The 22,884-nt window shown below is 38.4% G+C and overlaps 1 protein-coding gene across 1 annotated transcript in view; it reads left to right on the top strand.

Moving 5' to 3' along the window:
* The first annotated feature begins 10,196 nt into the window (after positions 1 to 10,196).
* Positions 10,197 to 22,884, top strand: part of WDR64 (WD repeat domain 64) — a 77,498-nt gene continuing 64,810 nt past the window's right edge. The window contains exons 1-4 of the mRNA XM_075497177.1: positions 10,197 to 10,347; positions 11,059 to 11,192; positions 20,383 to 20,491; positions 21,003 to 21,106. Coding sequence (XP_075353292.1) covers positions 10,197 to 10,347; positions 11,059 to 11,192; positions 20,383 to 20,491; positions 21,003 to 21,106 — 498 coding nt within the window. The remainder of the gene's footprint in view (positions 10,348 to 11,058; positions 11,193 to 20,382; positions 20,492 to 21,002; positions 21,107 to 22,884) is intronic.

Below are 22,884 nucleotides of genomic sequence, written 5' to 3' on the forward strand. Positions count from 1 at the left end.
CTAGCCCCATCGCAGACCGCTAATGAGGGCAGAAGGAGGAGGAGCCCCCTCCGGCTTCCCGCCCACGGAGGGCGCGCCCTCGGGTGGCTTCGTCCTTCCCTGCCCTAGGGTGGGCCCTGCTCCTGCCGGGCGGTCCGGGCGTTGCTCCCGGCGGCAAAGCCTGCGAGCGCGCTCTTACCGCCACACAACGCCTGCGTGGGTGCCGCATGGCTCCTTCTCAGCGAGTACCTCACCTCGCCCTCTCGGTTGCGGCGGTGAGCAGCCTGGTCATGACTGGGATGCGGCTGTCTCCTCCTCTTCATTAAAATCCTCCGTGGGTTTTGGCTCCGTGCGGCTGCCTTCAGCAGCACTTCCCTCTGGGGAGCCGCATTCGGGCAGGCCGCCTCAGCGCCCTGCTCGGGGAAGAGGTAGAAATTGCTGAGCAGCTATTTAGACTTCTTCTCCAGATATCCCCCCAGTGAAAACTCCTACTATGGCGATAGTTTCTTCTAAGGTGCTTCCCCACAGCGCTCAGAGGTGGCTCTAGTAGTTGCATCCTCGCAAAGCGACCAGCAGCGTCGTGGCCCAGGCAAACTTGTGGTGCAAGTGGACACCTTTTTGTCAGCCATGGAGCAAGTACGATACCAAAGTTCACACTATGAAGCCACTTATTTTTATACCTTTGTCTCCAGTGTGTGTTGTGTGAAAATGGTACAGGAATGCCCAAGCTGCTTGTGTACAGCTCTAGCTGTTTTAGTCAGGGTGTTGTATGACCCCCAGCTGTGCTAGGGTAGCTGTACTGCCTCCAAACCCAACCTACCCCTGAATATAGCACAGTGATTTTTGCTCAGCGTGGCTTTGGGCGTAAAACACCTTGCCAGACCAAACATCAGTCTTCCTCACAGAAAGACCTCTAGTTTGTTTGCTTTACTAGCTGACCCACGTATGTGCTGATGTGTGACAGCCTTCACAAGGGCCCAAATAAAACTTTCAGTTTAGATCTATTCTTAGTTTAGATGAAAAAAAATTAAATATGTCAGCTGTGGAAGCAGCAGCATTTTCATGGAAGTGTGTCTTGGCAAACAATACCTGGGTTTTTTTCCCCTCTCACACACATGGTGGTATTAAAAGGGCTAGGCTGAGGGTGTAATACCTTGTGGACTGAGACTGAAAACATGGGTAGTTGAGGTAGTTTTTATGTCTTTCAAAATGCATATCTATATGCAATTTATGGACTTGTCATGGCAATTTTTTAGCCGTAAAACAGATTTACCTGTGTATGACAGACCATGTGCAAAAATATTATGTCAATACGCAGTCATGGGTTGGTTTAGGACCAGTTGCTGCATGGTGAAAGTCTAACAATAAGACATGGCTGGGCCAAATTAACGGTACACCTCATTGAGAAGACATTGCTATCTTCTGCCTTTAAAGGAAAATCTTAAATTTTGTACCTTTTTTATCCCTGCAAAATGAAAGGAGAGAAAAACTGGTAAGGAGGAACGGGGGAGAAATGTAACTCAGTGAGTAGTACATGTTAGACAACATACTGTCCATGGGCAGATTCCATTGTATACTCAAGGTTTCTAAGTAGTTTTTCACTACAGTACCTGTCAAAAATACTCCCTCTAGATGTCTTTGGATTTCTAGGAAATAAGAGAATGAGAACCCATAAATTACATTTTACAAAGGTGACATCTCAGAATTCCTGGTTTGGGATTTTTCATAGTAAAATTAAATAGATACATAAATATTCAGTCTCTTCAATGCTTGATTTGATAGTGGTCACATTATTAATATTGCAAAATTGCTAACATTATTCAAGTGATCTTGAATACTTCATAAGCAGAGTTCCATTTGTCTTCCATGCAGTGTCACTATTCATATGAGGCACAACAAAAAGAAATGCTGTCTTACTGTTCATCAGGTCAAAGGCAAAGCTGGAAACAGAACCCTGACTCCTAATTCTAGTCCAGCACCTCTTTTACCTAACATAGTCTAGAGCCAATACAGCTATGGTTTTGATAATCTAACTAATTCATTAGCCATTTTCTAACTTTTCATGCAATTAAAAAGCTGAACCATTTAAGAAACCCAGACATCTGCTTTGCAGGGCTTCACGTTTACACTATTTTATATTTGATCCAGACCCTGCTCATCAAACATGCATGCATATTAACGGCAATGCTGCAAAAAGGATTTTACCTTTACTTCTACAGTTGCATGAAAAGAGAAACCACAACCCAGTATTTGCATTTCTGGAAGCCTATGTGTGTGGCTTACTGGAAGTGTATCTCAGCTCAAAGTACTAAATATATATGTAGCTGAGCTCATGGGATTAAAACAGTAGAACAAGAAGCTGGAATACAAGGTCCCCAGTCCTGTATGATAAAAACAGCCCTTGAAGCTCCCTAGGACTTCCTAGATCACTTCTGCAACAGTCCTTTTAATGTGTTGTCTGATATGCACAATTTACATGGGATGGAAGAATGCATTGGCTGTAAGTTTTCAGGTGGTCGACATGGATGTGTGTGTAGATACATGCTTACATATGTATAAGAAAAACCTTAAAAGCCAGCTATGGAAATAATAATTCACAACTGGAAAGTCTGCAGATGTCTGGGACTGTCTTCAAAGGTTCCCTGCCTTTGATGTATTTAGTAATTTGAAATATTTCAGGACATCAGAGCATTGAGTGTCACTCACGTGTTAGAGCTGAGGAATCTGAAGCAGAGTAAATAAAGTGCCAAAGTCTCTGCTACTCTCTAACTTTGTGTAGAAATACAAACCACAAACCATGACTCCCAGTTCTAACTATACTATCAAAAATGTCAGGGCTTTTGCAGTGAGAACATTGTGGGGTGGAAGAAGAGTATTTTAAGGCATTTAAGAGACCTACTTCATTTCCTGTTTGTTCATTCACTTATATGTTGCTTCCACGCATTTTCTCTCTTCCTTCTTCTTTATCATCTGCTAGCATGCCTTTCAAATCACAGGATCTTTCCCATCTTTCCTGACAAGCAGAGAGCGAGCAGAAAAGAAAAGAGAAGCTTTTGTCCACACTCAAGATATTTGTTTCAGGAATCAGATGATGCTGGGGTTTTGATGCCTGTTTTGAACTTTGTAAAACTTATTATTTCAAAGGGCATGGTAGACAGCCAGACTGCAGTCATCTGAAAGAAAAAAAATGGAAGCAAAACCCCCAAAAATCTCTGGCTACCTAGCTTCAGTCTTTTAATTTGGATTTTTACAGCCTTCTCCTGGCATTTGTTTTCTTACATGTTCTATTTACTATTCTTTAGCCTTAAAGGCAGATGAAAGCCAAGTGATTATTCATTGTATCTATATATAGCTGCAGTGTATACCTATAGAGCAAGGGAGAGTTTATGGACAGAAGAAACCTTTCATCTTTTCCCAACGACTTGGCATTAAAACAAGGCTTGTAATATAGATCTACATCTGTTGATAACGCAATATGTAAGAAAACAAATGCGTGAGTCTAATGGCAAAAGTTCAAAATTAAGGCTTGATCTTGTAGAATTTGTAATCCTAGCTATATGATCTAGTCCATATTGGGATGTGAACTTTAAACCATAAAGCAGGCTAAGTGGAAAAGTCGCAAGAATCTGAGAATATTCTAGGCTGAGAAAAGTGTTTGGCTCAAACACGGTTCACTGGAGCAAGCATGTGTTTGCAGCAGGGAGGGGACCCAAATGGACAATCCTGGGAGGTGACAAGATGCTGTCAGAACATCTGTGCTACAGCTGGAAGTTGGCTGCAGCATGTACCAAGACATCTGAGCTCTAGTATACCTGGCATGTGTACAAATAGCTGTACTAGCTGCAGGTGTGATTCATCTCACCTAAAGTTAAGCATTTAAAAGTTAAGCACCTAAGACAGTAACATGAATCACTCTCTGAAAGTGTTTATTATTATTGACTGGCATATAAGGTGACATGAATGGTTAACTTTTAGATGCCTAAGTTAGGTGAGATGAACTTCATCTTGGCTATACAAACCTGTGTGGGACTGTGGTATGTGCTCAGGTGGCAGATGCATATTGATGCCTCTGTGGCACCTGTTTCTTGCTAAGTAGATTAAAGCAAGTGGTGATATATACTTGTACCTGCTGACATCATACCTCCCTTGGATGTATAAACACAGGTCTTAAGGCAGCTTGAACCCTAAACGCTAACATTGTAAAACCAATGTAAGACCAGTAACACCAGGTTTTGCAACAACAACCCTGTGAAATTCAGTTGTGATATAAACTGTTTATTTTAAAGGAATGACCTTCCATAGGAGTTCATCCTATGCTGCAGCTTCTTGTTAGTGTGACAAACATGAAGTGAAAGTTATTACAAACTCACTGGCCTGTTGTCATTTTCCAGAGTGCAACATACAAATCAATAAATAGTGCATAGGAAATATGATTTTTAAAATTATCACTTGGTCATTTCAGCTGTTAGTGAGACAGAAGAGCAAATGCACTTTATAGCAAGGAGTGTGATACTGCTTCTAGGGCGATAATACGGCAAAAGCAAAGTGAAGAATGAAGTCAGTAGAAAAGAGAGTGAGCTCATGTAAATGTGAACTTGATAGCACCCCTTCAACACTGTTTCATGGGAGAACTTTAATTTGTACATTGCTAAAATTAATGAAGGGTTGACATGCCCAACCCCATACCGGTCAGAGAGGAGTTCAGCCACTCTGAACTCAAGCAGCTCTATCCTGATTCATCTGCAAACACAGCCAGCCTTAAGGAAATGTTTAAAAGGATGAAATAGCAAAGGAGAGGTAGCTTAGTTCATCAAAAGAAGGCAGCTTCAGGGACTCTTTTTTTTTTTTTTAATGCCTGGCCTTGATCTGGACCAAAATCAGTCAGAACCAGAGTTTCTTATGTGCCAGAGCCTCTTTAAGGACACCTAAGGCCATTTTAGATCTACTGTGTTTTCTTTGGACTATTCTGAACCATCATTTTACCTGGGGACAATTTGTCTTTGAATGAGACTACCAGAAAGGGTGACTGGCAACCCAGTAGAGGCAGGAAAGAATATCTATCACCTTTTGCTGGTTTGTCTTGTGCAGTAGCTTTAGGTTATTTGTTATGAGCTGTCAAATGACATGGTGAGAATTTTAAAACTAGGATAGAATTTCATAGACTTCAACAGTTCTTGAGATTAAGATTGAAAATGATGGTTTTTTCAAATGAGCTGCCAATCCTGCAATAAGCTTGCTGTAGCTGTTATTTGCACCTGTACAGAGTATCATTAACTTTGTACTGGTCTGAGAATTTCCAGTAATTGAGACTAATATAATTACGTAGTAAGAAGAGGAGAATTGGGAGGTTTGACTTCTGAATAAACATTAACTCTACCATATTCCATATCCAATGCTTTCCACAGTATCAGTCAGGGAGACAGGAAAGAAAATGCTTTTTGTTCAGTTAATGCTACTGTAGACTTACTAATGCAAGGACATCCTGTTACTCATCAATTTAATATTGAATTTCCCTTTTAGACTTTGCTTATCTTCTAATGCAGTTCCTATCTTCTCCACTTTTGTCAGTCAACACAGTCATCACATCTTCTTTTAAAATTGTACTGTACATTTTTTTGATTTTAAACACTGAAGACAACAGAATCAGCTAGTACTGAAAGCAATGGTTCCTTATTTGGGGTTTCTGTGTAATTTCATTATAACGAAGTTTCTTCACGGGTGATTGCAAGAGAACAAAACATAGCTCTCTGTTCTTAACCTTTCCATTCCAAGGATTGATGTTAATATCTTTTATAAACCTTAATCCACTGTTATTAATTGGGAAATGAGAATATAGCCTCATGTCATACAAGCTTAGATGACACAGACTGGAAAAATTAATCGACAGGAAACACTGCCTAACAAGGATTCCGCTGGTAGCAATATATCAAATACACTGTAACTCTGACCAAGATACAGTATCTGACCAACTACTGAGTACCTGGACATACAAGGAAAACAATTTTTTTTATAATTACTGTTGGAACTAGCAAAAATTCATCCTCAAGCTATCCTTCCCTTTTCCAGGAATCAGTGCTGCTTTTCTCTGCCCAACTCTCTTCCTTACTGTAGTTGAAAGACATACTCACTGCTGTTGAGCAGGAGTACCCAGAAACTTTTGTGCTCTTTGCAGTGGAAATGATAGAACTTCAAGCAGTTGCATTGCTCGTGTTAGAAATTAGGTAGCATATCTTGCAACACCGCTTTCCCTGAAGAACTAGCTATTTCATGCAGAAACACTTAGATGCATTATTTTTAGTAAATTTGTTTAATACCAAATTGTTGTCTTCCGTATATGTTTCAAAACTGTTGTTCAGCTGATTTTCCCAAGTATGTGTGAAGACTATGGTCTTTATCTGTTTTTTTGAAGAAGTGATTTTGATATTCTTGGAACATGCCTGATTGATGTCAATCCTTTACATAGCCACAAAAAATATAAAATATAATTTCTCCTTTCCTTTCAACTACAGACTCTCCACGGAGCAGAGATTCCATGCACAGCAATTCAAGAAAGCCTTGACCAATAAGCCAGTCATCAGCCTTGGGTGAAGTAATAGAAAAGCTGATCTGGAGATCACTAGCTAAAGAACAACACAAAGAAATTGATCAATATGGCCTAATGAAAAGAGACATTAACAATAGACTGAAATTCATTATTTGACCAGAGTACCAATTTGCTTATTATGGTATAGCACAGCAACATGGCATCAGCATTCTTTAAAGATATTGAAAAGCTGAAAAATGTGGAAAAGAATCACAAACATTATTTTGAGGCCTGAAGGAAAGTGTTGCAGTAGGAGGCAGAGAGTTCAATCTGCTTTAATTAACATGAGAAAAAAATTGAGAAATAATTCAGGTACAAAGGCCCCTAGCAGGAGAATATGCCAACTATTACTCTAAATCAGTGAAGACATTCCAACAACTGGTGAATGGAAGCTGAAGCCACACAAATTCAAATGGGAGGCTTAAATTTTAACAATGTGAGCAATTAACCTTTGAAAGAAACTTGATGGATTCTCCACCTCTTAATGTCTGCAGATTAAAACTTGATACCTTTCTGCAAGTTATGCTTTAGAACAAAGTTGTTGGGCTCATTATAGTGATAAATGGCTGATATTTAATGATCTGTAACATAGAGGAGGTGAAAGTAGAAGATCTCAAGGTCTCTTCTGGATTTAAACTTTGTGAATGCATGATGCATCTGTTAAATCTGGGAGCAAGGATACTAGTTAGGGTCAAAGGGGATATCTTGGCCTGTCCTAGTCGAATTTTCTCATCCAAAACTTAATCATCTGCTTAATAAAGCAGTAACATCTGCACTGGTATAAAAACAAAAATAATCTAGGATCATGTAAGTTACCTTGGTGAGGGGAATAAAAAGAGGGGTGACAACTTTTCTCGTGATTTCTTCATGAGCTCCATTTTTTTGGAATGGCAGAAGATACCAGCCGCTACTCATTATCACTGATATGCTTCTTTGAAGTACTTTAGAATATTGTTGATCACAGAAATATGTGATTGTGTAAATGAATGTGAATTAATGACTTCACTAACTGGAAGATCAGTGAACAAATGTAAATGCATGATTGCTTAAGCATAGCTAATGCCATGAACAGTTTTGTTTACCTTCAATTACAGTTCAGTTATATTTATTATGCTAATAATATTCATGTAAATGTGCAGCGGACATAGGAGTAGTGTGATAAACAGAAAGGTGTCAGAATTTAATGTCAGCATAGTGTAGCAATACAAAAGGAACCGCAGATATCACACACCTAAAATGTGGACATTAACTTATAAGGATTAGTAATACTTTAAAGGAACTAATTCAGGGTTGGAATGTCGTTCCTGTTTTACAGGTAGATTTTAGCAACCTGGTAAGGTTACTAAGAAAGAAGAAATGGCAGAGCCACGACAAGAACACAGTTGTTTTGACTTCACAGTAGAACACACTGCTTCACAGGGCAGTGTCAAAAAATGGTAAGACTTTACAATTTGCAAAACGTTATCAAGCATAAGGGGTCAGATTCAGTAAAGGGTTATAGGAACTGAAAGTTGATCATCTGAGGTGTAGCATAGAATCCAGAACCCTGAGCAAGATAACTAGCTTCCATGTGCAGAGAATCTCTGATCATAACATAATCCAAAGTAATTAACATATTAATTACCAATACCTATAGCCTTTTTTTTTAAACTGTGACTGTTTAGTCAATAGAATACTACCAATAATCACAGGTGCAAATCGTAAAACTCCTTTTTCAAGCACCTTCTTTTTCATGAAAATGCTTCCTTCTTCTTAAAATTCACTGCACTGAACCATTCTTTGAAGATAGCTTTTTACATCATTCCTTTCCAAAGAATGAATGACGCCTGATTCTTTAGAATATTATTCCCACAAGAACTAGTACTTGCCCTTTCTTCAGTAGTTGCTGTGTTACTAATTCAGGGGATAGTTTTGGATTTAATTCCCTTTCAGCTAGAGGAAAAATAAATTCACTTTTCCACCACTCCAGTAGGGTACCATAGGGTTCCACTATTCAGTAAAGAATTTACGATGTGGCAGGATAGAAAGACAACACAGATAAAACACAAGGACTGGTGCTCTTGCAGGGCAAAAATTCTGTCTCAAGACATTGGTTGGCATATCAAACAATTTTGATCAGTCAGTGAGTGCTCTGGGCTGCCACATTCAAAAGAAAGTGGTAGCTGCAATTTTGCTTTCTGAATAGGCCCATCCCATTTTTGTTTAAGTATGCCTTGTGAACAAAAACCAGAAAGGTCCTTGGGGTACCTTGGTATAGGAGTACTCTGACGTTAAGATCCTGACTGAACTTAGGTGCAAGTTATATGCAGACCCTTTTCAAAACAGTAACCATTTAAGACATATAGCTGAGCTTTGGCCAGGCACATCTTAAGAGTCAACACTTAATCTCTGGGCTCATTAGCTGTATGTTAGGAGAAAGAAAGAAACAGTAACTTTACTGGAAGTTAAGTAAGACAAGTAAAGGGAGTTTGAATAGCTGTAAGAGCTAAAGGGAGAGGCAACTGGACAGCTGAAAATAACTAAAACTACCACTCCATTACTGGGTTTCTTGCAATCTCAATCACAATGATATATGCAATTAAAAAAATGTTTCTTCAGGGTAATTGGGTTTCTAGGTTGGAAGTTCTAGTTCACTGAGTAGGGATTTTGAATACAATAAAGAGGACAACAAGGCATAGATTCAAGAAATGGAGAGAGATTTACTAAGGAAGCAAACATTCAATGTTACTCCCAACAACTAACTGTCAAAAAGTGCTTTTCTAGTTCTTTTTGGATTGAATAGGACGTCTCTGGCCTCTTTGTACTACGTGAATAATGATTCATAACTTAACATCGCTAGTAAATTGCTCTTATTGCTACTGTAAAACCAGGCATCCCCACTTCGATTGAGATCCCTGGCCGAGGCTTGCAGCAGTAGCACATGCTAGAATATCATCAGGCTGGTCTCAGTTCTCCTGTCACAGAGCAAATATAAATGGAGAACTGGCTCTGTCATTCTTCCCCAAATGATGTGTGGATCCAAGGGAATCCACAATTGCAGCTGTTCCTAACCATGTTAGTTGGTGTGCAGCCTTCGGCAGAAAACAAAAATAATCCAAAGGGTAAGAAGAGAATATGAAACTTAGAGTTAACTGGTATAATGTTCCTTCCTCCTCACTCAGTACAAAACTCTGAAAGATATGATAAACTTACAACAGCTAGCCTCAAAGGTGTATTCTTACTGGAGAATGTGATCTCATATTGCTAAAGCGGTGCCAGCTGTAGCAGAATTGAACCCTGATGGCTCTGGAAGTGAGAAAGTTCATGCCTGTTCAACCACCAATTGCACGAGATACCATGAAATAATCTCACATGCCAGGTTATTAGTGATCCTGGTTCGTGACCTAGGGCTGCTCAGCAAGTAGGATTCTGTGATGTAATGGGGGTTGTGACATCAACAGTTCACTAGTATATTTGCGAGCTTGAGACGCTAAGCCAGTCACCTCTTTTTTATTGTGTAGTGCTTGGTATGCCTGTCATGCAGCTGCATCTCATATGAACTCATGTGGGAGTTTAAGATTTAAGGGGCAAAACAAGGCTTGGACCAGCCTGTAAGAAGAGCTCTCCCTCTAACCTTGTCCTCTGTTAATGAAGGATGTCTGAAAAGAAGGATTGTGATACAGAGAGTTGCTCTGCTCTTGAAGTGCCAGATTTCAAGAATGCTTTGAAGCAGTTCCAGACACTAGTTGAAAAAACGGTTACCCAGAAGACAAAGGAGAGATTAGGCTTGTATATTGAAGATGATGGTAAGAGATACTCTTTCTGATGGAAAAATGTAATTTTCCTATGGAGAGGAGGTGTCATAGAGACAAGACTATAAGAAAGACTTCAAATTAATGTTCAAACTGTGACTTCTTCATATTTACAGGAAATACACAGATTGTGCTATGAGAGTGCTTTTCTCCTACTATTAGGACTTCTGGTCAAATTATAATGCTATGGTGATTGCTCACAAAATATAATTGGCAGAGTTGCCACGTATACAAGTTAGCACTATGCGGTTTCTAGTGACCTATAAAAGCACAAACCCAATGAATTATGTAAATCCAGTTGCTTAAGTGCCAATAATCAGGGCAAAGTTTTGCTTTTCTCAATGCAAGTGACTATTGTTGCATGAAAGGATAAACTTTATTCCAGGACACCATTCAGGTTTAGATCAACAAACCAGAATTGTGGTATGAGAGTAAGGGAAGAAAGAAGAGGTGAGAATTTTTCACCTATTATTTTATCTATCTGTTTCCTGTTATGTATTGCAAATCAGGTGGTTTTGAAAAGACCGAACATTAAGACTGAATTTTTTTTTTTTTTGCAAAATGCTTTAGTGACTACAGTGTGAGGAGCTGGAACTTGCATGCTATTGATATTGAAGGAGAAATAAAACAGGAGGTAGGGGAGATAAGGAAGGAAGCTGTACCTTGCCAGTTTTTAATTCTCTGGATATTGTTCATCCCATACAGATGAGATGATAGACTATGATAAGTTCTATGCAACCACACAGACACTTTTTGGTCCAGAAGTCAAGGATCATAACATTAAGGCCTTTTTCAGGAAGATTAGGAACAACCTTGATGCAAGGACAGAATGGTGTGAGGTAAGGATTTCTAAAACTTTATTACATATAAACAACTAATTGGAATCTTAAAAGGTAACAGTATTAAGCTGTTGATTATGTGTTGTTTGAGTCTGTTGTTCATGAGCTCCATGGCATAATGGGACACTTTCATGTTGTTATTTATCCTGGCCGCCATTCATTTTCTAAAAAAAATTATTTGGAAAACAGATATGCCTTTGAAGCTAGAAAATTAGATAAAATGTATTCTTTTGGTTGATCTAGACAAAAGCTAATTTGAAGAACTGGCTTAGAGTACCTTACTTGTTGCTATGTTATCCTATTCAAGAAGTGATGTTTAGTTTTAACAAGTTGAGAAAGAAAGAGGCTCCATGTTTAGTTTGATAGTAAACTATTTAGAAACTTGCACGTGTCCATTTGTTAATTAAATGCAAGTTTCCAGGGAAGACATTTGAAGATAGGAGGGTAAAATCTGTCTTTGGAATTTCTCTTGTGAAATTTGAGTGGTGATACCCATTCTGGTATGTGCCTTGAGAGCTGAAGGAGTTTATATTATTGTAAAATTTAGTTCTTTCTAGCTTGTGTTATTCTGTGCCCTATGCTATTATAATTTAAGTAAGAAAAATCCTATGCTCCTAGTGCCAAAACCTGGAATGTGAAGCTTGAGCATCAGAAGATCAGTATTCAGTGTAAGTGGAAGTTGTAAATATGAAAATAATCCCTAGAGTCATCCCTAACCTATTTCACTAGAGTGAGGACTAGTTCTTTCAGGCCATCATGTCAGTGAAAGATTAAGTATGGAAGACCTTTGCTAAGCCCTGCCTTTCCCCCCTTTTTCATGTGGGTAAACAGGTGGGTGTTTTGAAAATGACAATGTTGTCTCTACAAGCTTTTTGCTAAGAGATTCCCCGTACTGGATTTTCTGCTGACTATCTCTCACTAATTTCAGACTTCTAAACATGTCACGCAAAACATCTTAACACATGTGAGAGTCTATGCTGCTAATTCTAGCAGATTCTTAACAGCAAGATTTGCTGCTAGTTTTAAGGTATATTTGCTGGTACAAAATCAGTCCAGTAATTTCAGCAAGCAAGACTATTTTCTATTCCAAATACGTATAATTTTTTTTACTCTTTCCAACTCTGAGAGGTATCTGTCCTTATAAAGGCATGCCACTGGAGGTCTGATAAGAAAGGTTAATTAGAATGAATTCAATAAAGCCTGGGTAGGTTACATTTTTATTTGTAGGTGAACTACTTTTCTTTCCTACCCCTATCTGTTTGGTACATCAGCTGAACTTGCAAATCAAAATTCTTATTAAACATTAATTATGCTACATTGGTTTACATGAGTTGAGGAAGTTGGCCCTATTGTCTCTGAACCAAGATGCTTGAGCGTGTTATGTAGATGCACATGAATACATGTTAAAGCATGACCTAACTAAATAAAAACATTTTTCCTGCTTGTTTTGTGAAAGAGCACTGAGTTGTCTGCCAGAACTGCTTATCCTCAAGCAAAGTTTGATATACTAGACTCCTGACAAGGCAGCAGGATCTGGAACATGGAGCCTGAGTATGTCCAGGTATTCTCCTGAACTACTTCACTGATATGCATTGGCCTCAGGCTTCTTGACAAAATGCAAAATCTCTTATGACTACCATATGCAATTTGTGCTGTGAGGATAAGTCTATCTTTAGCTAAACCATCAGAAATGCTTCTTCTCTTTCTTTTCTTTCCCCTCTTTTCTGTCTTTCCTCTGCTTCCTCTCCTTTCTCTTCCCTTTTCACAGGGATAAATCTGCATTTTACTTTAAATGTGAAGCATTAGATGTATGGCAGCATTTTAGTAGAGTTTTTTAACCAGAGAATTCTGTAGGTATTATTTGAGTCTGTAGATGGCTGATCCATTTTTCTGTCTCTAATGGCAGTAAATAGCAAATCTTCCTGTAAGAATGAGGTAACTATGAAATAGTAGATCTGGTTTACCCTCCTAGCTTCTGGCTGCATACAGCTTAAGGATTTTCTGTGCCAGAGTTGCAACTGCACTCTGTGTTTAGTATTCCTTGATGAACTTTTAATCTATCCATTTGTAAATTACTTCTGAACCCACCTAAAAAGGATAATTCCATAGCATCCACAGTTTTACACGTTTTGTGAAAAAGTACTTTGTCTTGTTTCTTTTACACATGGTGCCCTTTCTTTTCATGTGTTATGAGAAATTATGAACACTTGCTCTAGAAAAGTATCTTTTATTAAGGTATTTCCCATGGATAGTATTTCAAGCAACTGTTCTATAAAAATGACTGATTTTTACATTGTTAGAGCCAATCTGTATCAAGACCATCCATGATCATATGTTACTACAAGATTTTATTTGTTTGTTTTCTACCTGAAGACAGAATTGGGACATAACTTCCAGCACACAGTAACTTTCCTGTGTTAGCATAGATGGCATTGCACATATGGCAAGTCCTTGCTGGACTTAAAGCCATAAGGCAAGATATTACCAAGTGGCATGAATTATAAATTCATTAGCGTATTTCCATTTTACTTTACACTGGAACAACATGTTATTATTTGAACCTTGAAAATACCCAACACCTGTTCTTTACATGTTATCAACAGTTCCTATCAAGGAATATCCTAATACCATCCTAAAAACAGTGTATTAGGTCCCTTCAATTTAATAAGCTTCTTTATGGGAGCATTTCTGGTTAATACCTCTCTTAACATTGTTTTTTGCTTACAATGTCACATTACTCACAAACTTTGCTTATGTCAGGCATTAAAGATTTTCTTCAAGGAGGGCCTGGGGGAAATCTGTGAAATAGTCAGCTGTAGAGGACATCAAACATCATGTAACTGCCTTCTAGTGAATTTGCCTGTAAGTCCTCTTTATCAGATAGAACTTTAGGCCACATCCAATTCCTCGATTATTAAATTCAACTTGTGAGAGGTAAATTTGAAATCTTTTATCTTTACATGTCTCCTATTCACATGTCACCCTTCTTCCTTACTTCCCCTTTCAACACGAGAGGATACTTAAAAGCGTAGTCCTCACTTTGCTCAGCATTTCTTTGAAATTCTCTAAAAATAGTGGGGGGAAAAGACATTTCTGGCTTTGCTGGTACATGATATACAAGATAAGTTCTTGAAATGGCCAGCTGCTGTCAGACATGCTGAAGTACTGCGTCATTAGAGCACTAGTCAAGTTCTTGTACTATTCAAACTTCTCTACTTCATTTCAAACTTCTTACTGCTCTTTGTATGGGATTGGAGGGAGGTCACATAATCTCTTGTGGAGATGTGGCAAGCTAGACACATATCCTATATAGATCAAGATATGCTCTGTGGGTATGAAGCAGGGACCAGCTGAGAAAAGTACTGCTGAATTCATGGTGACTGTCAGACTGACAGTCCTTTGTTTAGGGAAGCAGAACAGTAGCAGATTATGTTCAGGCTCATTAGTTTATAAGAGAACTGAAGGAAGCTCTGTTTGTTTACTGGAGTGAGTAATTCCAAAACCTTACTTGAGTTCCGATGCAATCAGACTAGTTACCTGGGTTACATAATTACACAAGCAAGCACAGTATGGGGTCTAGTAAAAGAGGTGAAGCCCCTAGTTTCCTTTTCCACACAGAAATCTGTGTGGCATTTGCCTGGGATAAAATTCCCCAGAACACTTTCTATGAGCATTCCTCAAATTTTACCAAGTGTGAGCTGACTGATGACAGCCTTTTAAAATGCCCTGTATATAAACTTTCTTGAAAAAGGCATGAATTTCATGTAGAAGATGGATATCAGTGAGACTATATTGACTGAGTAGGGAGTGAAATAGAAATAGTCATTATTTCTCTGCTCAAAAGAATCCTGATTAAACTGTTAATGTGCTTTTTTATTTATTTTCTCTTGTGGGGAGAAATATGTAACATAAAGTAACTGGAAATTCATCCGTGATGGACATGGTAATTCAGTTATGAAATAGACAAAGATCAGACTATTTGAATCAGCTTCAGTCTGACATTGATTTCTTCACCTTGACACAGCTTTATCCAGCACGGTTTGAAATATAATACTGCATTGAAAAGCTGCAGTGAGTTTTTCACTTTTTTGGTTTTTTTCCTGTTTAGTGGAAAATCTGATGGTGATATGTATTACAAGCTATCTATACACTATGGAACATAAATCTAAGCTTCTTTCAGGACAAAAGGATAAGATTTGTTTTACAGGTAGTCTGGGTATAGAGAAAGAGGTGAAAACTGAATTAAGAAACCTGCTGACTCCTGGAATTCTCCAGATTTAGTTTACACTGAAACAGAATAATTGTTGCATTGATCATCTGATTGTTGTCTAAGCCAAATTTACACCAACCATAACTTCAGCATCAGCTGTTGATCTACTGTAATTGTGGTAACATCCTATCTGTAATGATTGTATCAAACCAGATATTTCCAGGCTTATTTGAATGGGTTCTAATAAAATAAAATGTGATTGATTTGTATCCTACATATTAGGTGGTGGTGGTCTTTTTAAATTTTTTTTCTCTGACAAACTCTACAGTTTCAAAATGGTCCAGGTAATCCTGGAGAGTTATTAATGTCAGGAATGAAGCCAGTGTTCTTTGTTCTTCTGACCATGCCACAGGCTTATAAGTGTAGCTGCACTACAGCCCTCAAGTCTCCTCATCTCGTTTTCACCTCTTGACATTCAAAGATGTACACATTTACTTACTGGTGAGGATCATAGACCTTTTTTTTCTTCCACCCATATCTGTAGCTCTTCCTCTTTTTAAATTTTTTTTATTTTTAAGTTGACTGTATTTAACACTTGACCAGCCCACATCCCACTTGCTTTTCTCATCCTCCTTAGCCTTTTCATTCCTTTTAAGTGAAACTTTACCTTTTTTGGAAAAAAAAAAAAAAGCAAATCTGCTCCTTTACATGCTTGGAAACTATTGAAATGGTAATTGGCCTCTTAAGACTGGAAAGTATTCTGGGTATTCTAGTTGAGATCAGCTGTTGTTTGAGAGAGATGGTGAAAGAGGCAGATACGCTGACACATTCACTCTTATTATGTTCATTAACCTACTAGTTATTTTAGACAAATCACATTTATAAACTGCAACTTGGACATATCATTAATTACCCCCTGTGAACAATGTAAGTAGTCTTGATCTTGCTTCAGCTTCCTTTTTATCACTTAATTTTTCAAATGTATCATTGATAACAGTTACTTTCTGTAACATCCTAAATAGCCATCATGGTTTCTGCTGTCTGTGCTCCAGTTTTCTAATGATTTTTTTCTAAAAGGACTGTATTTCATCCCTGCTCTTCTGAGTTCCCCTGCTGCTTTTGGCACTGCTGAGCATGCCCTCAGTCTTGAAAGTCAAGGAAGAGGGATACACGTCACTTTGTTCCTTTGATATTTCTCTTTTATCATCTCTGTCTCTCCCCCACCCCCCTTTCTCAGAACTCTATCCCTGACCCTTTGTTCCTCTCTTCCTACCCTCACAGCTCTAATTTTTTTCAGATTTACCTCTCCATATCTGGCCCCTTTTTAGCTTGAAAAAATCTTCCAAATATATTTCCATGACCTAAAAGATCATGGCCTTGTTGTTCCTATTTCTTTATCTTCCTGATGTTTCTCTTTTTCAAGTACCTCCATGTTCAAGGGTTTCCTAAGTTTCCAGCAGTCTTCACAACAATATACCCATACTCAAAGGACACTTTTTTATTAAAAACAAAACTAAAGTAATTTTAAATCTTCTCTTTATTTAAATTAGGTTCTACCCTTAGTCATTTACTGGCTTCAAAATTTAAAAGACCTATGTGGGACAGTCTAACAGCTGTCATTTATCAATGACTTGGGAAACTGACCTCTGCACCTCTTTCCCAAATGTAGTTTGCACTTTGAAAGCTCTATTTTTTTTGGTGTAAATTGCACTTTGCTTCATCTTTTATGTGCTTTGTCAACCTCTGGCAGACATTGTGGGGTGGGGCTTGTTGGGATCCCCTGTCTCCATGTTGGAGTCATCAGAAGCCATTTGTGCAGCTGTAAGGGTTTTCTAAGATGCCCTTTCTTTGGGCAGTGTTCTGCCTGCTGGGCAGAAGCAAAAGATCAGATGTGGCACCACCGCATGCCTACAAGAAGCACGACAGGACACACCTGGGTGTCTCACTGAGTACTTCCACTTCTGTTGGCTTTAGGGCAGCTACTGGCCTAGCCCAACCACTGCATCCAGCATCCTGTCAGGGCTCAGGAGCAACCTGATGCCAGGTCAGTCTATCGCTAAACAAAAAGTCCTCCCAGCAAAATCTTAGTCCCCAGAAAGTTGAAGGGCCTGTTCTCCACTGCCTGGAAAATGGAAACATACACTTAAGAAAGTAAAATGTCACTCCTATCTTCAATAAGGGCGAGAGAAAGGATCCATGGAAGTACAGGATAACTAGCCTTGCCTCGATCCTTGGTGAAAGTGATGGAGCAACTAATTCTGGAAACCATTTGCAAACACATTTAGGACAAGAAGGTGATCAGGAGTAGTCATGGATTTACAAAGGGGCAATCATAGAACTCATGCTTAACCAACCTGATAGGATTCTACAATGAGGCAACTAGCTTGGTGGGTAAGGGGAGAGCAGTGGATGTTGTTTACCTCGACTTTAGTAACATTTTTGATGTCTCCCATAACATACTCGTAGACATGCTGACAAAGTATGGATTAAATAAGTGGGCAGTGAGGTGGAAAGAATAGTGGCTGAACCCCTAAGTGATACAAAACCCAGCTGGAGGCAAGTCACTAGTGGTGTATGCCAGGGGTCAATACTGGAGCCAATACCATTTAACACCTTCATTAATGACCTGGACAATGGGGGAGAGTGCACCCTCAGCAAATTTGCAAATACAAAACTGGAAGGAGTGGCTGATACACCAGAGGGTTGTGCTGCTGCCATTCAGAGGGACTTCAACAGGCTGGAGAAATGGGCTGACAGGAACCTCTTGAGGTTCAACAAGGGAAGTGCAAAGTCCTGCACCTGGGGAGGAATAATCCCATGCACCAATATACACTGGTGACAGACCAGTTGAGAAGCAGCTCTGCATAAAAGGCTTTTGGTCCTTTGAACATGAGCCAGCAATGTGCCCTTGTAGCAAAGAAGGCCAAAGAAGGCCATGTAGCAAAGGAAGCATCCTGGGCTGGTTTAGGAAAAGGATTGCCAGCAGGTCAAATGTGGTGATCCTTCCTCTCTGTTCAGGACTTGAGACCACACCTGGAGTACAGTGATCAGATCTGGGCTCCCCAGTACAAGAGAGAGATGGAGCTACTGGAGCAAGTCCAGTGAAGGGCTATGAAGATGATTAAGGGGCTGGAGTACGTCTCATATGAGGAAAGGTTGGGAGAGCTGAGACTGTTTAGTCTGGAGAAGAGAAGACTCTTAACATTGTGTGTAAATACCGAAGCGGGGCTAGGGAATGAAGAAAAGAGAGACAGACTCTTCTCCATAGTGCCCACTGACAGGACAAGAGGCAATGGGCACAAATTGAAACACATGAAATTCCATTTGAACACAAGAAAACACTTTTTTACCATAAGGGTGATCAAACACTGGAACAGACTGCCCGAAGAGTTTGTGGAGTCTCCATCCTTAGAGATATTCAAAACCCAACTGGACATGGTCCTGGGCAACTTGGTGTAGCTGACCCCCTTGGAAAGGGGGGTTGGACTAAATGATCCCAAGAGGTCCTTTTCAACCTCATGACTTCGTGATTCTGTGATTCTCTAACACTCTTTATACATATTATAGGTGGAAACTTGCTACAAGAATATTAACTGATGATAGCAGAAAGAGTACATCCTTAATTTTGGGGGGAAACACTCCATTATGATGTTCTAGCCACACCAATTCTTTCAGAACCCTTCTATTTAATACTAAACAATTGGGGGATTCAGATGGAATTTAAAACAGCGAGAATAAACTGTGAAAATGCTATAACATGTAAAACAATCCATATGTATGAATTACTAGTAGTACCACTTTTTGATTCATGCTGGATATTGTGAAGATTATGTTATCATGACTTTGCAGAAGGAGCATACACCTGGAATTTAGGATACTAAATCCTGTATCCTGTTTGGATACAGGATGGAAAGACAAGGTGATATTACAAGAAACTAGAAAGAGGAATGTAAGGGGCTATAATAGGCGATGTGTTGCCTGATGATGTGTGATAGATAATAATTGTGTGCATGGTAAGGAGGGAGCTGTGAAGTGAAAGATTAAGAGTAATGCCGTGTAAGAATATTTTTTTTGAAAGATATACATCTGAATGTCTCAAAGAAGAAAAATGGGAGTTCTGTTGTATACCACGAAAAATGTTGAACTAGAAAAAAGTGCAAAGTTTTGTCTTGCATCCAAAGGGGCATTGCTTTTAGAACTCATGAAATAAAGTGAGGATATATAATGTCCATAATATGAGAAAGGAGATTAAAAAAGTATCCTGAGGAAATGACTAACCTACTCTTGGGTACAGAGCTTGAGGTTTGGAGAGCATTTCAGCTAAAGTATTGTCACAACCTGGAACAGAAATGAGCTACTTACCTGAATATCCTGTCTGGGGATCCCCATCATGACCAGTACAAATGGAACACTGCCAGGCTTAGGGAGATGGCTGAAAAAGAATTTTAAGAATGGACTTTATATTCAAATTTTTTTCAGGCAAATGGGAACCTACATATCTTTATGGAAAAGCTCTTCTTCTGTGTAGGCTAAACACTAAGCTACTTTGAATCTTTCAGTTTATTAATATAGAGAAATCTGTTTTGTCTGCCTTTTACTGTTTTTTCTTCTAGCTGAGGTCTAGCTGAGGAAGCACAACTAGGTAAAACTAGAAAAAGGAAGACGACTATTTACCAACAATCATTACAAGGCAAAGCTGTACTAACAGCTTTATCAATTAGATGGGTTTTATTCCTAGAAGCCCTGCATATGCTGGCTTCTTTCCAAACATTGAAGAAAGATTGTGCCTAAGTAGCAGATCTCAGCAATCTAGTCATATTGACAGCTAATGGTTAAGGCAAATAACACTAGGAAACTTATTAAAAGAATATTAAATGATAACAATGTCAGATAAATATTTGACTTTATACATATAAACATATATTCCAGAAGTAGGTTTATTATAAATGGCTTGGGTTTTTTCTATTTTGTTTTGTTTAGATTTTTGGCTATTTCATAGGAGAAAGTGATGCCATGTCTTCCCTGGCATCAGGGAAAGAAGAAAACATGGTTTTCCTTGTATCTGAAAAACAGCAGATTACTCATGCAGGTGACATACTTCATCTTGTATTCAAAACTAATTTTTTTTAATGCTGTGTGTTGCACACTTTATTGAAAGTACAGTAATAAGATCTCATGGCTGTCTTTGCTTATTATTCATGCTGCTTCTCTTTATGTGTGCCAGAGTATATGGTTTTTTACTAAACTCATTGTGTCTGACCACTCCACTGCTGCCTTGCCCAGTTCTCTGTTTTCCTAAATTATTTTGAAATTATGAATTTGTCTGACTCAGACTATTTATTTATGCAGTTATTCTTTGCCTTTCTGTATTTTTTAAATAATGTAGAAAGAATTAGCACATCCATAATGCGTTAATGATATTTAAAAATGCAACATGATAATTTAAATCAAGTAAGGATAATCTATGATATAATGCATTACTGCCTTGGAGTTGGTACAAATATGCATTTCAGGAAGAGAAAATGTTCCTGATATTATGGTTCTATTTGTTTAGATTTTCTGTGTCTGTAAGATGAAGAGTAATATTTTGTCATTGACAGTTGTCAAGAGACAAGATGTGATTACGGGTATAGTGAAGGTGCCCCATCTGGATTTCACAGTAACATCCTCTCAGAAAGGAGTGCTAACTATTTTTAACAACCAGGTAATTCTGACTCAAACAAACTTTTTTATTATTCCATTAGGCAGTATATATAGGAACCAACTGAACTGTGATCTAGCATGCAAACTTACCCATAAAAAAGAGCTAGATATCTTTTTTTATTAAAGTTAACTTTTTCTATATTTTTAAGTACAGTAGGAAATATACACTGTTATTTTCAATTATAAACCTACTGAACAGTCTACAAAAGCTGATAGAAAGTAGAGATGGCTAATAAAATACATTCTTAACAGAAGTTAGTTTAATAGAAAATAATCTGCATTTCGTTTTAGAAAAAGCTTCGCTTAATACAAAATATGCTATTGGAATTAACTTTTGCATATACAGTAGAAACCAGAGAATTAACTATTTTCTACAGCTACTGAGAGTATCTAGAATGGACAGAAACATTTATCAGTTGTTTGCAAAGAAGAGTTATTCAATACAGCAACATCTAGAAGCTTGAAAGTCTTGAATTTTCTGACAGTCTGCATGACACTGCTTCACAGTTACTCCCCTCATCAGCAAAGTGTAAGGAGATCTGTACCATTTTAAGTAGAACTTCAGGCTCAAGATGCTGTTAAAGTAGAATTTGTAAATGAGTCTCCTAGATTATTATATTACTATTTAGAGGTATGCACTTCTAGATGCTGTGAGGTACGTCACACATCTACGCCCATTGGCACTTTACATTTGTGCAATTTTAATACAACCAGTTTATTAAAAATTGTTTCAGACAATGCAGTAAAGCTTTAAAGCAGCACTAATGCTCTCTAGGGGTTTCAGCTAATTAATGCATAATGCTTATGACAAGAGCATGTAAAGCAAGAAAGGACTCCTGTAGATGATTAAACAACAAAGCAATACTGCAGTTTTAGTAAATACTGAAATAATTTATTGGAAAGCCTAGTTCTCTGCCCTCCAGAGCATCATCCCTCTTACATACCTACGAAAAATAATTTCACAAAGTATAATGTTAAAAATAGTTCTCTTCCCCACCCCCCACCTCCCTATGCTGTTTTAAAGTTGAATTGCTGCCTCCTTATAGACTGGACTGATGTCACTCTGACATCAGTGACTGCAGCGTGAATGATTTTACACCCAGCTGCTTAACACAGTGAATTAGAGACCTCATATCTCACTTATAAAACTCTACATTCTGAAAATGACTAAGGCATTAGAACAGCAGTCATTTACTCATTATATGATGTCTGATCTCAGTTGATCTGAGCAAATAAATTTTGACTTCATTAGAATTGCTCTGATACATCTTGATGCAAGGAAGAGAAAACTCTAGTTCTTCAGCATTGCAGTCATTTGAGTCCTGTTGCTAAAATATCACTTCACATCACAAAGGCAAATATAGAGTTGGCACCTTTTGCATCACTCTTCTTCTCTCAAAGACCAAGGATTTAAAGAGACCTGGCCTTAAAATCTCAGCTAGTGAGTTGTTTTGTCTAGTTTGGCTTTGCAGCATATTGGTAAGGGAATATGAAGATGCTTGCCCTGAAGATGTTGCTTGGTGGGACTTGTGCTCTGGGTAGAGGGGCCAAAATATGAGTTCATGAGCAGTGCATTGACAAATAGACAGACAGACAGGCTTATTTTTGTATAACTTGCATTTTTAAAGTGCAGATTATTAAACATATCGTGTTCTTGAATACACATATATCCCACAGAAGTCAGTGTGTTCCATGGACATGAATGAATAATATTTGGTCTGATATAATTAGTGAGTCTAATATAATACAGAATTTAAGTGTGCCTCTTCTGGGGCATTT

The sequence above is a fragment of the Mycteria americana genome, chromosome 3 (assembly GCF_035582795.1).
Source record: "Mycteria americana isolate JAX WOST 10 ecotype Jacksonville Zoo and Gardens chromosome 3, USCA_MyAme_1.0, whole genome shotgun sequence".
Lineage (NCBI taxonomy): Eukaryota > Metazoa > Chordata > Aves > Ciconiiformes > Ciconiidae > Mycteria > Mycteria americana.